This window comes from Anolis sagrei, chromosome 11, assembly GCF_037176765.1.
Source record: "Anolis sagrei isolate rAnoSag1 chromosome 11, rAnoSag1.mat, whole genome shotgun sequence".
Taxonomy (NCBI): domain Eukaryota; kingdom Metazoa; phylum Chordata; class Lepidosauria; order Squamata; family Dactyloidae; genus Anolis; species Anolis sagrei.
In genome coordinates this window covers 9,684,978-9,707,246 of record NC_090031.1, presented here as the reverse complement: position 1 = coordinate 9,707,246, position 22,269 = coordinate 9,684,978, and the positions used below count along the sequence as shown (strand labels likewise).

The 22,269-nt window shown below is 44.1% G+C and overlaps 1 protein-coding gene across 9 annotated transcripts in view; it reads right to left on the bottom strand.

The window, feature by feature from the left end:
* The window catches only part of CACNA1B (calcium voltage-gated channel subunit alpha1 B), a 353,504-nt gene that overhangs the window by 177,364 nt on the left and 153,871 nt on the right, over positions 1 to 22,269 (bottom strand). For all 9 annotated transcript variants that reach the window (XM_067471871.1, XM_067471870.1, XM_067471872.1 and 6 more), the window contains exon 7: positions 10,810 to 10,913. In XM_067471871.1, coding sequence (XP_067327972.1) covers positions 10,810 to 10,913 — 104 coding nt within the window. The remainder of the gene's footprint in view (positions 1 to 10,809; positions 10,914 to 22,269) is intronic.

Genomic DNA, 22,269 nt, shown 5'->3' with positions numbered 1-22,269 from the left:
CTAGAACATGACCATTTAGCCTGAAAAAACCTACAACAACCCAGTGATTCCGGCCATGAAAGCCTTCAACAATACATCTGTTCTGTCACGCGCTGGGCCTGTAAAGAATTGCCTTTAAAATAGGATGTGCAACTTGAGCCCAGCGGGAAGCCAGGGCCCCCTGAAGAGAAGTTCTCAAGGATTTTCCACCACAAATGGCTCGTGAAGTATAACAAAGTCCTTTATTAACGAACAATCAAACAGAAACTTCTCTTGTCTTCAATAAAGTTAAACAAATGCTTCCAGGCCTTTATGTAACTGGTGGCTTCCTAATCATGTCCACGAGGGACAGGCAATTGTCTTCAATAACTGTTTCTTTACTTTAAAGGAAAATCCCTTTTTAACTTCTCCCAGGCTGACTGTAATGTAAGCCTTACTGATGTGGGCTCTGTTACCGGATTGAACTGTGTCTCGAGCACCGAGTGGACCTACCAGTAAGGCCAGTAGATTCTCCAGCTGGCCTTACTTACAGTCTTCCAAACTGTTTAACCTCCGAAATTCCTCAAAGCTTTAGGGGCTGTTTCCCTGGAAATCTTTGGATGCTCTTAAGACTGTTCTTCCCTGGAAAGTCTTAAGAGTTGAAGCTTTTGTATGGGAGAAGCTTGTCCACGTCCTTACTGGGACTGACTAAAAATGGCTCCCTTCCCTTCCCAATTGCTCTGAACAAGGGGCGGAACCAAAACTTAACGATGATGGACAGGTGACTTGCCCTACGACTGCAACCAAAGGAAGCCACCTTTCTGCAGAATCCCTGAAACCTTGGACTGCAAGCAAACATTTAATACAAAGCAAATAAAGTTGGAGCTCCTGGTACAGCCAGACCAGCACAACATCAATCCACTCTCTGTTTAAACTGAAGTTAAAGAGAGGAGTAAGTAGCTCCTTGGCTGTGAATGCCCAGAACCTTGGACAGCGCCTTTAAAACTCCCAGAGTGGATTAATTGCCCCACCGATGACAACCGAGCCACCATCCTCGGCAGCCTCAGATTAAAAGTAATTGACCTGGAAGGCCTGGGAGGAATCACTGGTTGCAAATTCGAGCCCTTAAGAAGGGGGAGTTTAATTAGTCTGATTCACTCCAGCATAAATCCACCAGGAATGAAACTTGCCCACGGGGACCAGAAACGAAGCTGTCAGCAGTCGGAGAGCACGCCATCATTAAGCAGCAGTGAAAGCAATTCACGTTTTCCCTGGTTTCCCTCAATTTCACTAAGCCTGCACTGGGCAGGAAGGAGGCCCTGCAAGAGACACGCATTTCCCTCTCTTGTGCAGCACCAGCCGCCACTGTCTTAAGGGAAGCCGAGGAGAAATGGAGAGATGTCCACGCAAGCGGTGTAAAAACTTCCCTTATGTCATCTGCTCATGAAAGGACAGATGGTTTCAAAATGCAATTCTTTCCCTTCTTCGTGAGAATTCTTGCTACTTTCAGATTATTATTTTCACACTTGAAGTCCATTCTGCAAAACATTTGTACAAGATGTATTTCCTCCTCTTCCTCCTCCTTCTCTTCCTCCTCCTCCTTCTCTTCTTCCTCCTCTTCTTCCTTCTCCTCTTCTTCTGCCTCCTTCTCTACTTCCTCTACTATTACTACTACTTTTTCCTCTTCTACTTCTTCTATTATTACTACTACTACTTTTTTCTTCCTCCTCCTCTATTTCTTTTAGTATCACTACTACTTTTTCCTTCTCCTCCTCTTCTTCTTCCTCCTCTACTTCCTCTACTATTATTACTACTACTTTTTTCTTACTCCTCCTCCTCTATTTCTTTTAGTATCACTACTACTTTTTCCTTCTTCTCCTCTTCTTCCTCCTCCTCTACTTCCTCTACTATTATTACTAGTATTTTTTCCTCCTCCTCCTCTACTTCTTCTACTGTCACTACTACTTTTTCCTTTTCCTCCTCCTCTTCTTCCTCTGCCACTTCCTCAACTATTACTACTACTTTTTTCCTCCCCCTCCTCCTCTACTTCTTCTATCACTACTACTTTTTCCTTCTTCTCCTCTTCCTCCTCCTCCTCTTCTTCTTCCTCCTCTACTTCCTCTACTATTACTACTACTACTTTTTCTTTCTCCTCCTCTTCTTCTTCTTCCTCCTCTACTTCTTCTACTATTATTACTAGTACTTTTTTCCTCCTCCTCCTCTACTTCTTCTACTGTCACTACTACTTTTTCCTTCTCCTCCTCTTCTTCTTCCTCTGCCACTTCCTCTACTATTACTACTACTTTTTTCCTCCCCCTCCTCCTCTACTTCTACTATCACTACTACTTTTTCCTTCTCCTCCTCTTCTTCTTCCTCTGCCACTTCCTCTACTATTACTACTACTTTTTTCCTCCCCCTCCTCCTTTACTTCTACTATCACTACTACTTTTTCCTTCTCCTCCTCTTCTTCTTCCACTGCCACTTCCTCTACTATTACTACTACTTTTTTCCTCCCCCTCCTCCACTACTTCCACTATCACTACTACTTTTCCTTCATCTCCTCTTCTTCCTCTTCCTCCTCTTCTACTTCTTTTACTACTACTACTACTACTACTACTACTACTTTTACTGCTATTACTACTACTTTTTCTTCTCCTTCCCTTCTTCTTCCTCCTCCACTTCCTCTACTATTAGTACTACCTTTTTCCTCCTCTTCCTCCTCAACATCCTCTATTATTATTACTACTACTTTTTCCTCCTCTTCTACTTCTTCTATCATGACTACTTTTTCCTCCTCCTCCTCCTCTACTTCTATTATCATTACTACTTTTTCTTCTCCTCCTCCTCTTCTTCTTCCTCCTCCTCCACTTCCTCTACTATTACTACTACTTTTTCCTCTTCCTCCTCTACTTCTTCTACTATCACTACTATTTTTCCTTCTCCTCCTCCTCTTCTTCTTCCTCCTCCACTTCCTCTACTATTACTACTACTTTTTCCTCCTCCATCTCCTCTACTTCTTCTACTATCACTACTACTTTTTCCTTCTCCTCCTCTTCTTCCTCCTTCTCCACGTCTTCAACTATACTGCCATGCTGAATTGAGATGCAGTTCAATTTTTATGGCCAACACCTTTGAGCATGCTTGTTATTAAATTGAATTTTCCCCCAGGCTCAACTCTCCCCTCTTTTGGGTTCTCTCACTTTCTGATGTTCCACAGCACATGTTTTGGTTGGTGTTTTTCTACTTCAAGGCCCTCTTTGTCTTAATATGGTATTTTTTCATCACTACCTCAGCCCTAGTTCTCTCCACTACAACTCCTGGTATTTGTTGGTGCTCTCCTATCCAAATAACAAGAGCTGATCTTCAAATCAGATCAGAAGAAATGGATTCTGATGTGTTTAGGGTTTGCCTCTGAGTCTCTCCAACGCTTGAGAACATGGCATCGGCAACGGAGAACTCCTCTCCATTCCTTCTTGGGCTTCTTGTCCTAAGCCAAGGCACGATCGAAGCTTCATGTCTGCCAGGGCATTACAGAGAGAGAGGCATCCAAGTGCCCCAGGGCCTCCTCAGAGCCACGATCTTCATTGCACCTGTCAAAACTGTCACTCCTATTTAGCCCAGCGAAACGATGCCTGAATTGCTCCTCAACCTTTCAAAGTGACCTCGAGGTGTTCCTGGAATGACCATCAGTCGAAACCTGCCATCCGTTTGACTCCGTCTTTAAACATCTTCTCACCTCCCCACTTCCTGTCATCATAGGCATGGGGTCCAAGTGCAAGTGTCTCATGTGCCGTTCATTAAACCGCCGGCTTCTTATTCCGGAAGCATTTCCGTCATCGGAGCAAAGGCTAGAATTGTCAGCAAGAGCATTTGTTTTCCCCTTTGCCCCATTCATTCATTCATTCATTCTCTCTCTGTCTCTCTCTCTCTCCCTTCTGGTTCATTGCGCCAGACAGCAGTGCCATCACTCAGCTTTGATATCTAGTCTAGAAGAGGAAAGGGGACTGACAACTACCAGGGAACAATGGCCTGCATCTGTAATTTGCCAGGCTGAGCGGATGCCCTCCTTGATACTCTGCCGTGTCCTTTCGCTGCAGATTGAATGATGGGGAACACGACAGCGGGGAGCAGGAAGGAAAAGGTTATGAGAGGGGATCCGTTGTCCTCTTATCACCTTGCCAGGGAAGCAATGAGGAAAAATGGGAAGTGAGATGCAAACAAGACGTTTGGGATGCCGCTGGGTCAGCGGATCAGTGAATCCACTCCAGGTTTCAATCTCAACTTCCAAGGGATGAGCGAAGGAGCTGAACCTCATCGGCAAAATACATTCAGCATCTTGAGTTTTTTAATAGTTTCGATTAAAACCCATAATAGATTGATTGAACCACTGATACAGGAGTGAGCAGCCTTCTCTGCTGTCTGTGGAATTCCAAAGGGATGGATCCATTCCCATTATTTAAGCCTCCCCCCCCCCCATTTTTTTAGGATTGGGGACATCAAATTACTACCCTTGGCTTCATTGCATCTTCATCCTCTCTCCTTTCCTTCCTTCCTTTTTGCTTCCCATGCTCTCCCACATACACCCTCCTGCTCTTCATTCCTTCCCTTCTTCCCTTGCTTTTCCTCATACACCTTCTCCCTCTCGCTTTTCTTTCCTTCCTTCCTTCCTTCCTTCTTTCCTTCCTTCCTTCCCTCCCTCTTTCCTTTCCTTTCCTTTCCTTCTCTTCCTCCATTTCCCTCATATACTTTCTCCTTCTCTCTTTTCTTCTCTTTCCTTCCTTCCTTACTTTCCAACATACATCTTCTCCCTCTCTCTTTTCTTCTCTTTCCTTCCTTCCCTTACTTTCCAACATACATCTTCTCCCTCTCAGTTTTCCTTCCTTCCTTCCTTCCTTCCTTCCTTCCTTCCTTCCTTCCTTCCTTCCTTCCTCTTTCCTTCCCTTCCCTTCCTCCATTTCCATCATTTACCTTCTCCTTTTCTCTTTTCTTCTCTTTCCTTCCTTCCCTTACTTTCCAACATACATCTTCTCCCTCTCAGTTTTCCTTCCTTCCTTCCTTCCTTCCTTCCTTCCTTCCTTCCTTCCTTCCTTCCGTCCTCTTTCCTTTCCTTTCCTTCCTCCATTTCCCTCATTTACCTTCTCCCTCCCTCTTTTTTTCTCTTTCCTTCCTTCCCTTACTTTCCAACATACATCTTCTCCCTCTCAGTTTTCCTTCCTTCCTTCCTTCCTTCCTTCCTTCCTTCCTTCCTTCCTTCCCCATGACCAACAGAAAATACTGTGGGTTGTTGTAGGTTTTTTCGGGCTATATGGTCATGTTCTAGAGGCATTCTCTCCTGATGTTTTGCCTGCGTCTATGGCAAGCATCCTCAGAGTTAGTGAGGTGTTTTCTGATGATCTTTGGTGACCCCTCTGACACCCCCTTGCGACCTCCTCAGGGGTCCCCACCCCCAGGTTGAGAAACACTGCCATAGAGGATCCAATGTGCCACTAATATGGAAGCCAATTGTACTTGGCACACACTGAAGCCTACAGCCCAAAGCTCCATGCTTGTGATACTTTCTTCCCTCTTTCAACTCCCAGATTTCTCTTTGCCATCCTTCTCTTCCTACCCTTAGGAGAATGAATCTTTAACATATTTCCTCACATTCCAACGACACCTCCCTTCCTGGGCACTGTTCTCCATGCGGCAACAATAGGTTCCAATTTTAGCTTCCTGCGAAAAGCCATCCATCTCTCTTGGCCTACTTTAGTGTCCGCACCTGGAGAATGGCATTTCAGCTCAACATCTGCCTGGTTTGCCAGTTCTGAAGGCAAAAAGTGTATGTGTGTGTGTATGGATGTGTCGGAGGGGAAGAAAAGTGGCGAGAGGGGAAAGAGAGCAAGCAGGGCTGTGCCCAATTTGTGCGACTGGCAGGAACGACTTGCAGGCTTCTCGGTGCGGAGTCAAATCTCAGATCGAGTAACACTTTGGCAGAGATGGAGAGATCAAGCACAGAGGCAGATAAGGCAACACAAAAGTTGCCCTATATTCTCACCATTCCAGAAGAGCGCTTTTGTTCAGAGCTGCAGCCCGCCAGAGATTTCTGCACTTGATCCGCGGAGCATGTTTTCTGTACTTGGAAGGACTTCCAAAAATGTCCTTAGTCTCTTAGGCTTTGGGGGAAAAGTGGCATTTTTCTTGCTGTATTTTCCTTGAGGTAAAATATCTTCAAACTGTTTAAAACGAGAATGGAGATTTCTGGATATTTCCGGCAGATGTAATTTACCTTTTTGTATGACCAGAAAAAGGTAAATTACATTTGATGGAAATATCCAGAAATCCACATGGGGCTACGGGGCTACAGTGGGTTAAACCCCTGAGCTGCAGAACTTGCGGATTGGAAGGTTGGCGGTTTGAATCCACGGGATGGGAGAGCTCCCATTGTTAGCTCTAGCTTCTGCTAACCTAGCAGTTTGAAAACATGTAAATATTAGTAGATCAATAGGTACTGCTTCGGCAGGAAGGTAACAGTGCTTCATGCAGTCATGCCATCCATATGACTTTGGAGGTGTTTATGGACAACGCTGGTTCTTCAGCTTAGAAATGGAGATGAGCACCACCCCCAGATTTGGACTCAACTAGACTTAATGTCAAGGGGAAACTTCCACCTTTAACTTATGACCAGAAAAAAGGCAATACTGAGAATCATGGAGTCATAGAATCATGGGCCATCTAGTCCAACCCCCTGCCAAGAAATAGGAAAATCGTATTCAGAGCACCCCCAACATCTAATTGATGAGAAACTCTCATGAGAAAGCACTTGGCGATACTGACCTAAGCAAGGAAGCATGCTTGCAGATTAGAGCACATAGCCAGCTTCATAGACCAACATGGCTTTGTGGGAAGCAGAAATTCCAGGGCAGACGTAATGCTTTCGTGTCTGTTTATTAGGAGCTGATGGCCACTCTGACTTCAGTTCAGGCAACGTGGCTTTCAAGTAGAGCTAGGCCTAGGTTCTCTAGTTCTTGTTTCAAGTCTTGGATTTGGATTTAAGTATTCTGGGAGTTCTCCATGTTCTTGATTTATATTCAGGTTCAAGTTTTGCTTATGGACATAAGCTCCCCTTGTAGTCTGGGGCTATCTTTGGACTGTATTGGTTTTGGATTTATAAGAGACAATTTGCTGACTTTTTGAATTCTACAACTTATTTCATGATTTCTGCTTTTTAACTATATATCTTTTGTGTGCTTTTGCCAGAAACTGTTTGCTTCTACTCTGATCTCTGGTGTGATGTTATGTTTTGTGTTTGTTTTTTGTCGTGTTAGGAGCGACTTGAGAAACTGCAAGTCGCTTCTGGTGTGAGAGAATTGGCCATCTGCAAGGACGCCTGAATGTTTTGATGTTTTACCATCCTTGTGGGAGGCTTCTCTCATATCCCTGCATGAGGAACTGGAGCTGATAGAGGGAGTTCATCTGCTCTCTCCCCAGATTCATACCTGCGACCTGTCGGTCTTCAGTCCTGCCGGCACAGGGGTTTAACCCACTGCACCACCAGGTGCTATGTTATGGTCATAGGTAGCTTCAGGCCTGAGGTGCAACACTACAGTTTGGAGGGTTGAGAATTGTGCTGGTTCATACTGAACCCAAAAAACCCACAATTCATTCAGGAAACGGATTCTTTGAAAAAGAAACTAATTGAAACATGGAAGCAAAAACAGACAGATTCCATGTCCCTCCGTAATTTCCCATCACATCCATCTGATCTTTCAAGAGATGGTGCCAGAGATGTACCTGGGACCTTTTGAACCAAAGGTATGATGCCTTTCCGAGAGCAGAGGTCTAGGTCAGGTGGCACTATCTGTTCCCTAAAGTAGCTCAACGTTGTCCCTTCCCGAATCCATTTTCCCCATTATATATGCTGTCATTTCCTTAAGGTTGAAACATGACAGTTTGATTCTCCAAACATGAGCTTGGCTTTCTGAGGCAAGGGATGGATCGCTAAACGGTTTTGGCACTCAGTCTCCTGCCTCCGAACGGCACCAAGCTGTCCCATGCAGATGAGTGTGAATATTTGCAACGTCCCCTTCGAGCTCACCGTCCCCCGCCACCCTTGGGAGAATCAGGCTAAATTAACGTTCTCTATGCTTCGCTTCAGTCTAAGCTTGAAAAACGTGGTGTTTTCGCAAAGCAGATCCTCACTCAAGGGGATAGTATTTATTCTCAGGTTTCCGCACTCGCCGCCTGCCCTTCCCTGAGCACAGCAAATCCTCCCAAACATCTAGTTTCCTCCTGGGGCCCATCTGATGCGCAGCTGCCTTGCCATTTCCCAGCTGTTCAATTGTAGTCTGGGCAATGGATTTTACCCTGCCGCATCCATATTCCTTTTGCTAAGTAGCTTGGGGAATGACAAGGCAAGCAATATGGCCAGGGCTGAGGACAAAGGAAAGTCTGCCCATCTGTTACTGGGCGGAATTCAAAGTGCTACCTATGGACTTGAAAGCCTAACACAACTTGAGTTTAGACTCTTTTCAAAACAATAGTATTTTGGAACCCGTTTAACCACACAATAATACACAACAATTTCAGTATTTTTTTTTCCAAACTGGAATGTGTCCAGAGGAGGGTGACTCAAATGATCAAGGGTCTGGAGAACAAGCCCTATTTATTTTTATTTATCGTGTCAGTGCAACCAGTCGATTATATTACATTTCTAACAGAACAAAGCAAAAAAACCAGACAAAATACAAAATTTGTGAGTTTGGTAGTTGATTAAATGTCCTTTGACCAGTATCTGGCCACTTGGAGTGCCTCTGGTGTTGCCGCAAGAAGGTCCTCCATTGTGCATGTGGCAGGGCTCAGGTTGCATTACAGTACGTGGTGTATAGTTTGCTCTTCTCCACACTCGCATGTCGAGGATTCCACTTTGTGGCCCCATTTCTGAAGGTTGGCTCTGCATCTTGTGGTGCCAGAGCGCAGTCTGTTCAGCACCTTCCAAGTCACCCAGTCTTCTGTGTGCCCAGGGGGGAGTCTCTCATTCGGTATCAGCCATTGGTTGAGGTTCTGGGTTTGAGCCTGCCACTTTTGGACTCTCGCTTGCTGAGGTGTTCCAGCGAGTGTCTCTGTAGATCTTAGAAAACTATTTCTAGATTTAAGTCATTGACGTGCTGGCTGATACCCAAACAGGGGATGAGCTGGAGATGTCTCTGCCTTGGTCCTTTCACTATTGGCTGCTACTTCCCGGCGGATGTCAGGTGGTGCAATACTGGCTAAGCAGTGTTATTTCTCGAGTGATGTAGGGCGCAGACACCCTGTGATAATGCAGCATGTCTCATTAAGAGCCACATTTAGTGTGGTGAGATGTGTTCCACACTGGGCATGCATACTCAGCAGCAGAGTAGCACAGCGCAAGGGCAGATGTCTTCACTGTATCTAGTTGTGATCCCCAGGTTGTGCCAGTCAGCTTTCGTATGATATTGTTTTTAGCACCTACTTTTTGCTTGATGTTCAGGCAGTGCTTTTTGTAGATAAGAGCACGGTCCAGGGTGACTCCCAGGTATTTGGGTGCGCTGCAATGCTTCAGTGCGATTCCTTCCCAGGTGATCTTCAGAGCTCGGGATGCTTGTCTGTTCTTAAGGTGAAAGGCACATGACTGTGTTTTAGATGGATTAGGGATCAGCTGTTTTTCCCTGTAATAGGCAGTAAGAGCACCTAGAGTTTCAGAGAGCTTCTTTTCAACCATCTCAAAGCTCCCTGCTTGAGCAGTAATGGAACGATCATCAGCATAGATAAATCTCTCTGTCCTTTCTGGCAGTGGCTGGTCATTTGTGTAGATGTTGAACATGGATGGAGCAAGCATGCTTCCCTGAGGCAGGCTGTTCTTCTGTTTCCGCCATCTGCTTCTCTGGCCCTGGAACTCAACAAAAAAGCTCCTGTTTTGTAGCAGGTTTCCTATGAGGCGGGTGAGGTGGTCATCCTTTGTGATATTATACATTTTTCTCAGGAGGAGGCGGTGGTTCACAGTATCATAGGCTGCTGACAAGTCTATGAAGACAGCTCCTGTGATCTGCTGCCTTTCAAAGCCATCTTCTATGTGCTGAGTCAGGTTCAACACTTGCGATGTGCAGCTTTTGCCTTTTCTGAAGCCAGCTTGCTGTGGGATCAGACAGGGGTCTATTTTTTTCGTAATTTCCAGAAGCAACAAGCCCTATGAATAATGCATGTAGATCTGAGTAGGGTGGCCTTTTGAAGGTAACAGATGGTCATTTTATCAGCACTGATTGTTTTTGAAGTACAGACCAAGGTTTTTAGGCACTGCACTGCACCCAGTGTGCCGATCACCAGTGGGACCACCTTGACTGGCTTGTTCCAGAGTCTTTGAGGTTCTATCTGTAAATCCTTGTACCATGTAAGCTTTTCCAGTTGTTGTTGTTGTTATTTCAGGCCCAGGCTATTTGAAAAATTGCATCTCTGCTTACAAGTCAGCATGAGCATTGTAGTCTGCGGAGGAGGCTCTGCTTACGGTCCCACTCCCGTCTCAAGCATCATTGGTGGGAATGAGAGAACGGGGCCTTCTCTGTGGATGCTCCCTGCCTCTAGAACTCCCTCCCTGAAGAACTAAAAATGGCCTCCTCTCTCCTCTCCTTTAAGAAGCTTCTAAAGACCCATCTGTGCAATCTAACATATAGAGAGGAGAAGGATTAGCATACCTTACACACATCCTCACTTTGACAACGAACACCCACCTCAGCCCACTGATGTGATATACTATATTATGCTTTTAATGTATTGTGTTTTAATTAGTTTGATTCCTTGTGTTATATTATGTTTAATTTACCAAACCCCAACCCTAGGAGAGTAAACCGGAGTCCTTACCCTGACAAGACGCCAAGAACCAGGTTGAGCATGAAGAAGGAGCCAATGATGATGAGTGGGATGAAGTAAAGCCAATTCCACATATTCCCCGCGGCGTCATTGGTCTAGAAAATGGAGAGAAAGAGACTGAGTGAACGAGAAAGGCTTTAATCAGGCTCTAAACAAACATATTTGCCACATAAGGTTATAATCTAAACTTTAAGGGAGCTGTCCTCGGTACTGAAGTTATTTGGAGATCACCATTCAGCACCTTGGATAGCTCTTTCAGACTAAAGCCCACAGCTCATTCACCACTATGGAGGCTTCAGCTACCACGTATGTTTGTTTCTTTAGGCTCTAAACAAACATATTTGCCACATAAGGTTACAATCTAAACTTTAAGGGAGCTGTTCTCAGTACTGAAGTTATTTGGATGTCATAGTTCAGCACCTTGGAGAGCTCTTTCAAACTAAAGCCCAGAGCACATTCACCACTATGAAGGCTTCAGCTACCATGTATGATTGTTTCTTTATTATTTTCTTTGTTAGAACACTTCACAGGTCACACTGTTGCACTCCAGACCTGGAAACACCTATGACCGCCGCACCACACAAGAGACCAGGAATATAAGCAAACAGTTTATTGTAAAAGCATATAAAAATCAGGAATAGGAAAGGAAGATATATACTCCAAAAAGGTTTAGCAAAAGGTGATAACCAGACAATAATCCAAATGACTCATAAAGTTCCAGAGGTGACAAAGTCCAGGAATAGCCAGAAATCACAGATACAGCTTAAGTCCACAATCCAGAAGATCTAACTACTAAAACATGAATAGGAGTACATGAACAAGAACATAGAAAACTTCCAAGATATATTAAATCCAAAACCAAAGCTTGACTTGAATTAGGAACAAGAAAACTTAGGCTTAGCTTCTCTTTTTAAGATGCAGCATTGCCTGAACTGACTGTAGAGAATTTGTTGATCTATGTTAAATTTTTGATGTATAGCTCTATGTTGCAATGTGATATTGAATGTAAGACTCAAGACTGTTAACAGAAAATACAAATGTAACCATAAGCGTTGGAGCCAGAAGCTATAAATAAACTTTGTTACTTTGTTTACTACAAGAGTGTCTCAAGCCTGTAATATAAAAGCCTCAAGGAAAAAGAGCCTCACAAGAAAGCCCCAGCCAATTTAAATAGGGGAAAATACATCTGTACAAGGCAGTAAAAATATTTTTCCCCACATCGTCACACAATAAAAGACACCTGAAAAAGGACTGAAGTAGTGAAAAGATGTCCCACTAACTTTAAAGTAAACAATGTGTTGTGTAATAGACACCCATGAAATCATTCCATTTCATGTGAATTTCCTTCACAACTTTCCCAATGTAATCTCTCTGAATGACACAATCTATTTTGTCTCTGATTTGTAAAGAAAAGCTTCTGTTGACCTCCACAGCTACAGGTGGCTTCTCATGGGAACCCTCTTTATCACTCAGTTCTTCACTCAATTCCTTATCTGCTGTTGCAACTTCTGACTCCCCCAAATGCCCTTGAGACCCTGCACTTTCTGAGACAATTTTCTCACAGAGAAAACCATATTTCCCAGACTTGAAAGTCCATCACTTTGTTCCATAGGAAAGCTCACAATCCTCTCTAAACAATCAGTTAAACCATCAGCCTCTGGTTGATCTACAACACTATGTTTCTTTATTCTTTTCTTTGTTAGGACACTTCCCAGTCCTAACTTCACACTGAGAGTCGATCAAAAATATATCATTATAGGAATCCAGTAACACCATAACCATATTTCTCCATCCTAACGATTCTTGGATTTGTAGTTTCATGATCTACTTAGAAACGTTTCCAAGTTCAAACAGCAGCAAAGACCAACTTTTTTTCCAGCAAGTAATCCTGATAAGTTTTAAATTATGAATTTTATCATAGGCATTGATAGTTTTACTATGAATTGATTTTATAAGCTCTTTTATGCTTGGGTGTGCATTTTCTAATGGGATCCTTCATAAAATCGTAAAGCTTCTCAGCACAAATGAACTCAGGTTAATTCTTTTCTCCGTGCATCAAAAATGTACTGCTCTGAATATAAGATTCTGCTAAGAACAGAATTATTACTAATGTTTAGTCATCTTAAGGACTCCTTTCTCCCATCTCCCGGTTGCTTCTATCCTTGCCTGACCCAATGAGAAGGCCACCCAAAGAACATCTCCATGGAAACATTCCGGCCCTCCCAGAGCATCTCCTTAATTATATTCTAGCTCTTTTCCATGTTTCATCTCTTTTTCTGGAGTAGCCTTTCTATCTGTAGACACCCTCTTGTGGTTGCATCTGAGCACTGCATACATGCAGGCATATGTATTCATTTCTGGGAACCTAGCCCTAAAGGGGTAGATGGTTGTACTTCAACCATAACCAGTTTTTAAGTTGGATAATGAAGAATATGTGTACCAAGCTTGGTGCAGACCTATCAAGCCATATAGGAGTCTTTGTGGAACAAACATATAAACATAAAAGAGGTGATGGTCTCTTCCCTGCTGGAAAAACCAGACTTAGATTCTTCGGTTCCCTCCAGTTACCGCCCAGTTTCAAATCTCTCGTTCCTGGGCAAGGTGATTGAGAGGGCAGCAGCGGAGCAGTTGCAGCAATTCCTAGACGACACAGCTGGACTAGATCCCTTCCAGTCCGGCTTCCGTGCAGGGCATGGGACAGAGACTGTGCTGGTCTCCATCACGGATCACCTTCGATGCCAGCTTGACCAGGGCAGGTCAGCGCTGCTTGTGTTATTGGATCTCACAGCGGCATTTGACACAGTCGACCATGATCTTTTGACCCACCGCATTGCTGCTGTTGGAGTCAGGGGGACAGCTTTGAATTGGCTGTCCTCCTTTCTTCACAACCGTGGACAGCGAGTGGAGAGGGGAGGCCTGGTCTCTGAGAGGTCCCTTCTATCTTGTGGGGTTCCTCAGGGGTCTATTCTCTCCCCTCTGTTGTTTAACATCTATATGCGACCACTTGCTCAGCTGGTTCAAGGTTTTGGGCTGGAGTGTTACCAGTACGCTGATGACACTCAGCTTGTGCTGAAGATGGAAGGCCGACCAGACTCTGTACCCGATTATTTTCATCAGTGCCTTGAGGCCGTTACTGTATGGCTGTGTGCCAGCAGGTTGAAGGTGAATCCAGCAAAGATGGAGATCCTATGGATGGGTTGACCAGGCAGTGGGGATATCCAGCTGCCTAGCCTGGATGGCGAGGCGCTACGCCCGTCATCGTTGGTAAAGAGTCTGGGAGTCCTTTTGGACCCTCTGCTGACGATGGAGGCCAAGGTCTCCGCCATTAGCAGAACCTCCTTCTTCCATCTGCGGCAGGCTAGACGGCTGGCCCCCTCCCTGTCCAGGGACAACCTAGCTACGGTGATCCAGGCTACGGTCATCTCTCAAGACTGGACTACTGTAACACTCTCTACATTGGCCTTCCTCTGTCAGTGATCCGGAAGCTCAAGTTGGTACAAAATGCAGCTGCTCGGCTTCTTGTGGGAATTCTGATGAGATGCCACATAACACTAATCTTACTGCAGCTGCATTGGTTACCAATTGAGCACTGGATCACTTTCAAAGTGATGGTACTCACCTTTAAGGCCTTGCATGGTCTGGGGCCGATGTACCTGAAGGACCGCCTCACCCCCTACCAACCCCAGAGATCCCTCCATTCTGAAGACCAAGATTTGTTGGAAATTCCCAGTGTCAAGACCTTGTGTCTAACAGCAACCAAACGCAGAGCCTTTACAGCAGTGGCACCATCACTCTGGAACACTCTGCCACCTGAAGTCCGTGCCTTGTGGGACCTATCAGCTTTCCACAGGGCATGTAAGCCATACCTGTTTCGACAGGGCATTGATTTTTGATATTGCTGTTTTTAAATTGTTTTTAAATTGTTGTTCGATTTTAGCCTGTTCTTGTAAGCCGCTCTGAGCCCCAGGGGAGTGGCGGCATATAAGTTTGAATAAATAATTATATATATATATATATATATCTCCACATATACTCACCTTTATATAGAGAAATTAAATATTAGAATTGTTGCTGTCTTTACATTTTGAAAAATGGAATAATAATAATAATAATAATAATAATAATAATAATAACAATTCATATTCTGCCCTATCTCCCCAAAGGGACTCAGGGAGGATTACAGTACATGTATACGGCATATATTCAATGCCATTATACTATTAATAAGACAGACAGTGCATAAACAGAGGCAAAGGCTTCCCATCTTTTTCCATCTCCGGCATCTGGAGGCTGTGTTTGACTCTGGCCATGGGGGGCAGTGTGCTGTTGCTCCATCTTTGTTGTCCTTTCATGCTCTCTCAACTGAATCACCGGCATGTCCACATGGGCACCTTTTACTACCCCCCAAAGCGGTACCTATTTATCTACTCACATTGCTGTTTTTGAACTGCTAGGTGGGCAGAAGCTGGGCTGATGGTTGGAAGGTCACCCCAAACTGGGCATGAACTGTTGACCTTTCAATCGGAAATGTTTTCTCCAGTTGGCAGTTTAACGCACTGTGTTAAAGCCCGGCAACTTTTTTGCTAGGATTGCAGAGAGCTGTCATATTTATGCTGTCATATTTATGCATCAGGCAAAGTTTGGAAAAGTTACATTTCCCTGCTGGCTAGAATAGCAGTAATTAAAATGAATATTCTAGGTGTGAATGTTGCCTGATGCATAAATATGACAGCATAAATATGACAGCTCTCTGCAATCCTAGCAAAAAAGTTGTCGGGCTTTAACACAGCACGTTAAACTGCCAACTGGAGAAAATATTTCCGATTGAAAGGTCAACAGTTCATGCCCAGTTTGGGGTGACCTTCCAACCATCAGCCCAGCTTCTGCCCACCTAGCAGTTCAAAAACAGCAATGTGAGTAGATAAATAGGTACCGCTTTGGGGGGTAGTAAAAGGTGCCCATGTGGACATGCCGGTGATTCAGTTGAGAGAGCATGAAAGGACAACAAAGATGGAGCAACAGCACACTGCCCCCCATGGCCAGAGTCAAACACAGCCTCCAGATGCCGGAGATGGAAAAAGATGGGAAGCCTTTGCCTCTGTTTATGCACTGTCTGTCTTATTAATAGTATAATGGCATTGAATATATGCCGTATACATGTACTGTAATCCTCCCTGAGTCCCTTTGGGGAGATAGGGCAGAATATGAATTGTTATTATTATTATTATTATTATTATTATTATTCCATTTTTCAAAATGTAAAGACAGCAACAATTCAAATATTTAATTTCTCTATATAAAGGTGAGTGTGTGTATGTGTGTGTATAAACCCTTTTCCCTATTTCCAACACACCTCACTACCTCTGAGGATGCTTGCCATAGATGCAGGAGAAACGTCAGGAGAGAATGCCTCTAGATCATGGCCATATAGCCTGAAAAAACCTACAACAACCCAACAAGAAAACAATAAAAATATTTTTTAAAGAAAAGGTACAATTTTTGGACCACATGCTGGCTGTGGGAATCTGAGAATGACAACGTGAACTCTGGGTTCAGATTCTTACAAGAACCCAATGAACGTGTTGATTGTGGGGTACTTACTTACGCCTGCCTTTCCTCGCCCAAAAAGGAGTTGTAAAACAATGCTATTCATCAAATATTAAGAGGAGTGACCTGGAAGACGGTACAGCGCAGAAACCAAACATCCCTGCGTCTTAGAGAGAAGAAACTTGGCCCAGGAAGAGCCTTTCCTGCTCACCCCACTTGATCTGATCATCAAAGCATGATGGAGGGTGAATTGCACTAACTCTCTCCCTCTTTCTCTCTCTCTACATCGCTCATTAACGGCTGGAAGCCAAGAAGGGAAATCAATTTGTATGCCTTCGGTTAAAATACTTTAATGGTTTAATGCTTGGATGGCTGTTTACGCTGCTCAGTCACCCCAACCGCCGCCCCCTCCCCCCAACCCCAAGCCCGAACACTGAACATGTCTGATATGATAGGGCTGGAAAATGGAAGTGTTTATAATGCCTTGATGGTATTACGCATCTCAAGGCAGATGGAAGGCCTCCAACATCTTCTCGGATGGTTAGGTTTCATCTTACACAGAGGATGCTCCTCCTTTTGAAGACTCTTCCATGCACATTTACATCAGAATTGTGCCAGAAGTATCCCAAACGGCTTGGGGCTGGAATATCAGAAAGACTTGGTCAATTACAATTTAGTTGGGCAATCTCCAAGGGTGCGTCTACACAGTAAAAATAATGCTGCTTCATTCCATTTGAATGCTATTTATTTATGTATTTATTTATTACTAGCTGTTCCCTGCCACGTGTTGCTGTGACCCACATGGGGGTTCTGTGTGGGAGGTTTGGCCCAATTCTATCGTTGGTGGGATTCAGAATGCTCTTTGATTGTAGGTGAACTATAAATCCCAGCAACAACAACTCCCAAATGGCAAGATTCTATTTTCCTCAAACTCCACCAGTGTTCACATCGGGGCATATTGAGTATTCGTGTAGAGTTTGGTCCAGATCCATCATTGTTTGAGTCCACAGTGATCTCTGGATGTAGGTGAACTACAACTTCAAAACCAAAGGACACTGCCCACCAAACCCTTCCAGTATTTTCTGTTGGTCATGGGAGAACTGTGTGCCAAGTTTGGTTCAATTCCATCGTAGGTGGGGTTCAGAATGCTCTTTGATTGTAGGTGAACTATAAATCCCAGCAACTACAACTAACAAATGGCAAGATTCTATTTTCCTCAAACTCCACCAGTGTTCACATCTGGACATATTGAGTATTCGTGTAGAGTTTGGTCCAGATCCATCATTGTTAGAGTCCACAGTGATCTCTGGATGTAGGTGAACTACAACTCCAAAACCAAAGGGCACTGCCGACCAAACCCTTCCAGTATTTTCTGTTGGTCATGGGAGAACTATGTGCCAAGTTTGGTTCAATTCCATCGTTGGTGGGGTTCAGAATGCTCTTTGATTGTAGGCGAACTATAAATCTCAGCAACTACAACTCCCAAATGACAAAATCATTTTTTGAGTGAAGGACATACATTGGGTTGTTAGGTGTCTTGTGTCTAAATTTGGTGTCAATTTGTCCAGTGGTTTTTGAGTTGTGTTAATCCCACAAACGAACGTTGATTTTTATTTATATAGATGTCAGAAGTGAATTGAAAATACAATTATAATGTGTGTATGTATATATATGGAGCCCCCGGTGGCACAGTGGTTTAAACCACTGAGCTGCTAAGCTTATTGACCGAAAAGTCACAGGTTCGAATCATAGGAGTGGCGTGAGCTTCCACTGTCAGCCCCAGCTTCTGCCAACCTAGCAGTTCGAAAACATGCAAATGTGAGTAGATCAATAGGGACTGCTCCAGCGGGAATGTAATGGTGCTCCATGCAGTCATGCTGGCCACATGACCTTGGAGGTGTCTACGGACAATGCTGGCTCTTCGGCTTAGAAATGGAGAAGAGCACCACACCCCAGAATCGGACACAACTGGACTTCATGTCAGGGGAAAACCTTTACCTATCATTATTTTTAAAAAATCAAATACTGGTTGGAATATTATTTTCATCATGGGAGTTATAGTTTTACAAGGTTTTAGCTTTCTCTGCCAAAAAGTGTTGGTGTGTCCTCCAAACTACAAATCCTAGGATTTTTTTCCTCCATAAAAAAAATATAATATCACAAAGGACTACCACCTCACCTGCTTCATAGGAAACCTGCTACAAAACAGGAGCTTTTTTGTTGAGTTCAGGGCCAGAGAAGCAGATGGCGGAAACAGAAGAACGGCCTGCCTCTGGAGTGTGCTTGCTCCATCCATGTTTAACATTTACACAAATGATCAGTCACTGCCAGAAAGGACAGAGAGTTTCATCTATGCTGATGATAATGTCATCACTGCTCAAGTAGGGAGCTTTTAAATGATTGAACAGAAGCTTTCCAAAGCTTTAGGTGCTCTTACTGTCTATTATAGAGAAAACCAACTGATTCCTAATCCATCTAAAATACAGACGTGTGCTTTTCACCTTAAGAACAGAAAAGCATTTCAAGCTGTGACAATTACCTGCGAAGGAATCCCACTGGAGCATTGCAGCACAACCAAATACTTTGGGCCGTGCTCAGACTTATAAGAAGCACTGCTTGAATATCAAGCAAAAAGTGGGTGCTAGAAATAATATCATACAAAAGCTGACTGGCACAACCTGGGGATCACAACCAGACACAGTGAAGACATCTGCTATTGCGCTTTACTACTCTGCTGCTGAGTATGCATGCTCAGTGTGGAACATATCTCACCATGTTAAAACCGTGGATGGGCCACATTATCACAGGATCTCTATACTCAACACCACTGGTGAAATTATATATATATTTAGATGACATTACATCACCTGATACCTGCCGGGAAATAGCAGCCTGTAATGAAAGGACCAAGGCAGTGGCATCTCCAGCCCATCCCCTGTTTGGATGTCAGCCAGCATGCCAATGCCTTAAATCAAGCAACAGCTTCCTATGATCGATAGAGATACCCATAGGAACACCTCAGCAAATGAGAGTCCAAAAGTGGCAGGCTAAAACATGGAACCTCAATCAGTAACTGAGACCAGATGAGAAACTCCCTCATGGGCACACAGAAGACTGGGTGACTTGGAAGGTGCTGAACAGACTGCTCTCAGGCACCACGAGATGTAGAGCTAACCTTAAGAAATGGGGCTACCAAGTGGAGTCCGCGACATACAAGTGTGGAGAAGAGCAAACCAAAGACCACCTAGTACAATACAACGTGGACCCTGCAACATACACAATGGAGGACCTTCTCACAGCAACACCAGAGGCACTTGACGTGACCAATTTCTGTTCGAAGGAAGTTTAGTATAATGCCAAGTTTTTTAAATTGTTTGTGGTGTGTGTGTGTGTGCTGCTCTCGATGTCTGGCTCGAGAGCAGTACGTGTGAAAAAGATCTTGGAGTCCTCGTGGACAACAAGTTAAACATGAGCCCACAATGTGATGTGGCGGCAAAAAAAGCCAATGGGATTTTGGCCTGCATCAATAGGAGCATAGTGTCTAGATCTAGGGAAGTCATGCTACCCCTCTATTCTGTTTTGGTTAGACCACATCTGGAATATTGTGTCCAGTTCTGGGCTCCACAATTCAAGAGAGATATTGACAAGCTGGAATGTGTCCAGAGGAGAGCGACTAAAATGATAAAAGGTCTGGAGAACAAGCCCTATGAGGAGCGGCTTAACGAGCTGGGCATGTTTAGCCTGAAGAAGAGAAGGCTGAGAGGGGATATGATAGCCATGTATAAAATATGTGAGAGGAAGCCACAGGGAGGAGGGACCAGGCTTGTTTTCTGCTTCCCTGGAGACTAGGACGCGGAACAATGGCTTCAAACTACAAGAGAGGAGATTCCATCTGAACATGAGGAAGAACTTCCTGACTGTGAGAGCCATTCAGCAGTGGAACTCTCTGCCCCGGAGTGTGGTGGAGGCTCCTTCTTTGGAAGCTTTTAAACAGAGGCTGGATGGCCATCTGTCAGGGGTGATTTGAATGCAATATTCCTGCTTCTTGGCAGAATGGGGTTGGACTGGATGGCCCATGAGGTCTCTTTCAACTCTTTGATTCTATGATTCTATGATTCTATGTGGCCGGCATGACTGCATGGAGCGCTGTTACCTTCCTGCCAGAGTGGTACCTATTGATCTACTCACATTTGCATGTTTAATAAGGATCAAAACACCATTTTTTTACCAATTCAGTTGGTTTATCGGTATTGCCTATAGCAGGAGATTGCTTGGGCTTGATATAGGAATTTCCCCCCATTCTTACTTAGAGATGACAGAGATTGAACTTGGGACTTCAAGTACGCAAAGCAGGAGCTCTATCGCTGTGCCAGATCTTATTAGCCAGATTAAGTGTGTTGCACATCGGAGCGCAACAAATAGGACTCCACTCTCAGTGCTAAGAAAGAAAGAAATCCAGAGTTCCTAGAATTCGAAGCACATCTCCAACGACGACAAAGGAGACGTAGTCTTTGGAGCAGGATATGTGCAGCTGCGAAGTCAAAGCATGCTGTTCCCTGGCCTGGTGGTTATTATAAGCCTCTGGGCCATCCCTTTAATAAGTGTCCTTCGTGAGAACGGTTTCTTTTTTGGCTCGGAAGCAAGCTTGGGTACAAAGCCGTTCATTACGGCATTTCGCTCCTTATTATCTCTGTTCCCTACATTGGCTCGCACAATCATCTGTTCTCCTTGCTTTTAATAGAGCCTCTGGATCGCAAAGTCCACTCTGACGCTTTGGTTAGAAAAGAATTCCTGGCATCTGCTCTTGATCATTTGGAAACTTCATCATCGGGAAATGGAGCCAAGTTTCTTCTTGGGGCCCAAGGAAGATGGGTTCCTGATCAGCTCTGTCCAAAAGTCAAGACACTCTATAGCAAAGTGATACCCCTTTAACCATCATCATCTCTTTCAGAATGGTGGGATTTGTAGTTTGATGAGTCATGGCTAAAGGGCTCTAGTGTACTCCCCTCAACGTAACTATTTCAGAGAAAACAATATTTTCCCCTTTGAAGTAATAATATGAAGGCAAGAGTTAGAGATGGGGAGCTCTCTGTATTAAAGGCAGGCAAATTATTCTGATTAATGAGACTGTAAAGTAACCTAAGTAAAACACAGGAATTATTCAGTGACTGCAGCACAAATATCATCATAACTAGTGCCTATACTCAGTGTTTCCTAGGTATACATTTTCTTTGTGGCTCCTTCCTTCCTCCATTTCCTTCATACACCTTCTCCCTCTCTTTTTTTTCTTTTCTTTCTTCCTCCCTTCCCTTCTTCCCTTGCTTTCTGCCATACACTTTCTCCCTCTCTCTTTTCTTTTCTTCATTCCTTCCCTTCTTCTCTTGCTTTTCCTCATACACCTTCTCCCTCTCTCTTTCCATTTCTTTCTTTCCTTCCTTCCCTTACTTTCCAACATACCTTCTCCCTCTCACTTTTCTTTCCTTCCTTCCTTCCTTCCTTCCTTCCTTCCTTCCTTCCTTCCTTCCTTCCTTCCTCCATTTCCTTCATATACCTTCTCCCTCTTTTTTCTTTCCTTCCTTCCTTCCCTTACTTTCCATCATACACGTTTTCCTCTCACCCTTCCTTCCTTCCTCCATTTCCCTCATATACCTTCTCCCTCTCTTTTCTTTTCTTTCCTTCCTTCCCTTGCTTTCCAACATACACCTTCTCCCTTTCACTTTTCCTTCCTTCCTTGCTTCCTTGCTTCCTCTGCTTCCCTCATACTCCTTCTCCCTCTCTCTTTTGTTTTATTTTCTTTTATTCCTTCCTTCCCTTTCTTTCCCTCATACACCTTCTCCCTCTCCCATTTATTTTCTTTTCTCTTCTTCCTTCCTCCATTTCTCTCATACATCTTCTCCCTCTTTT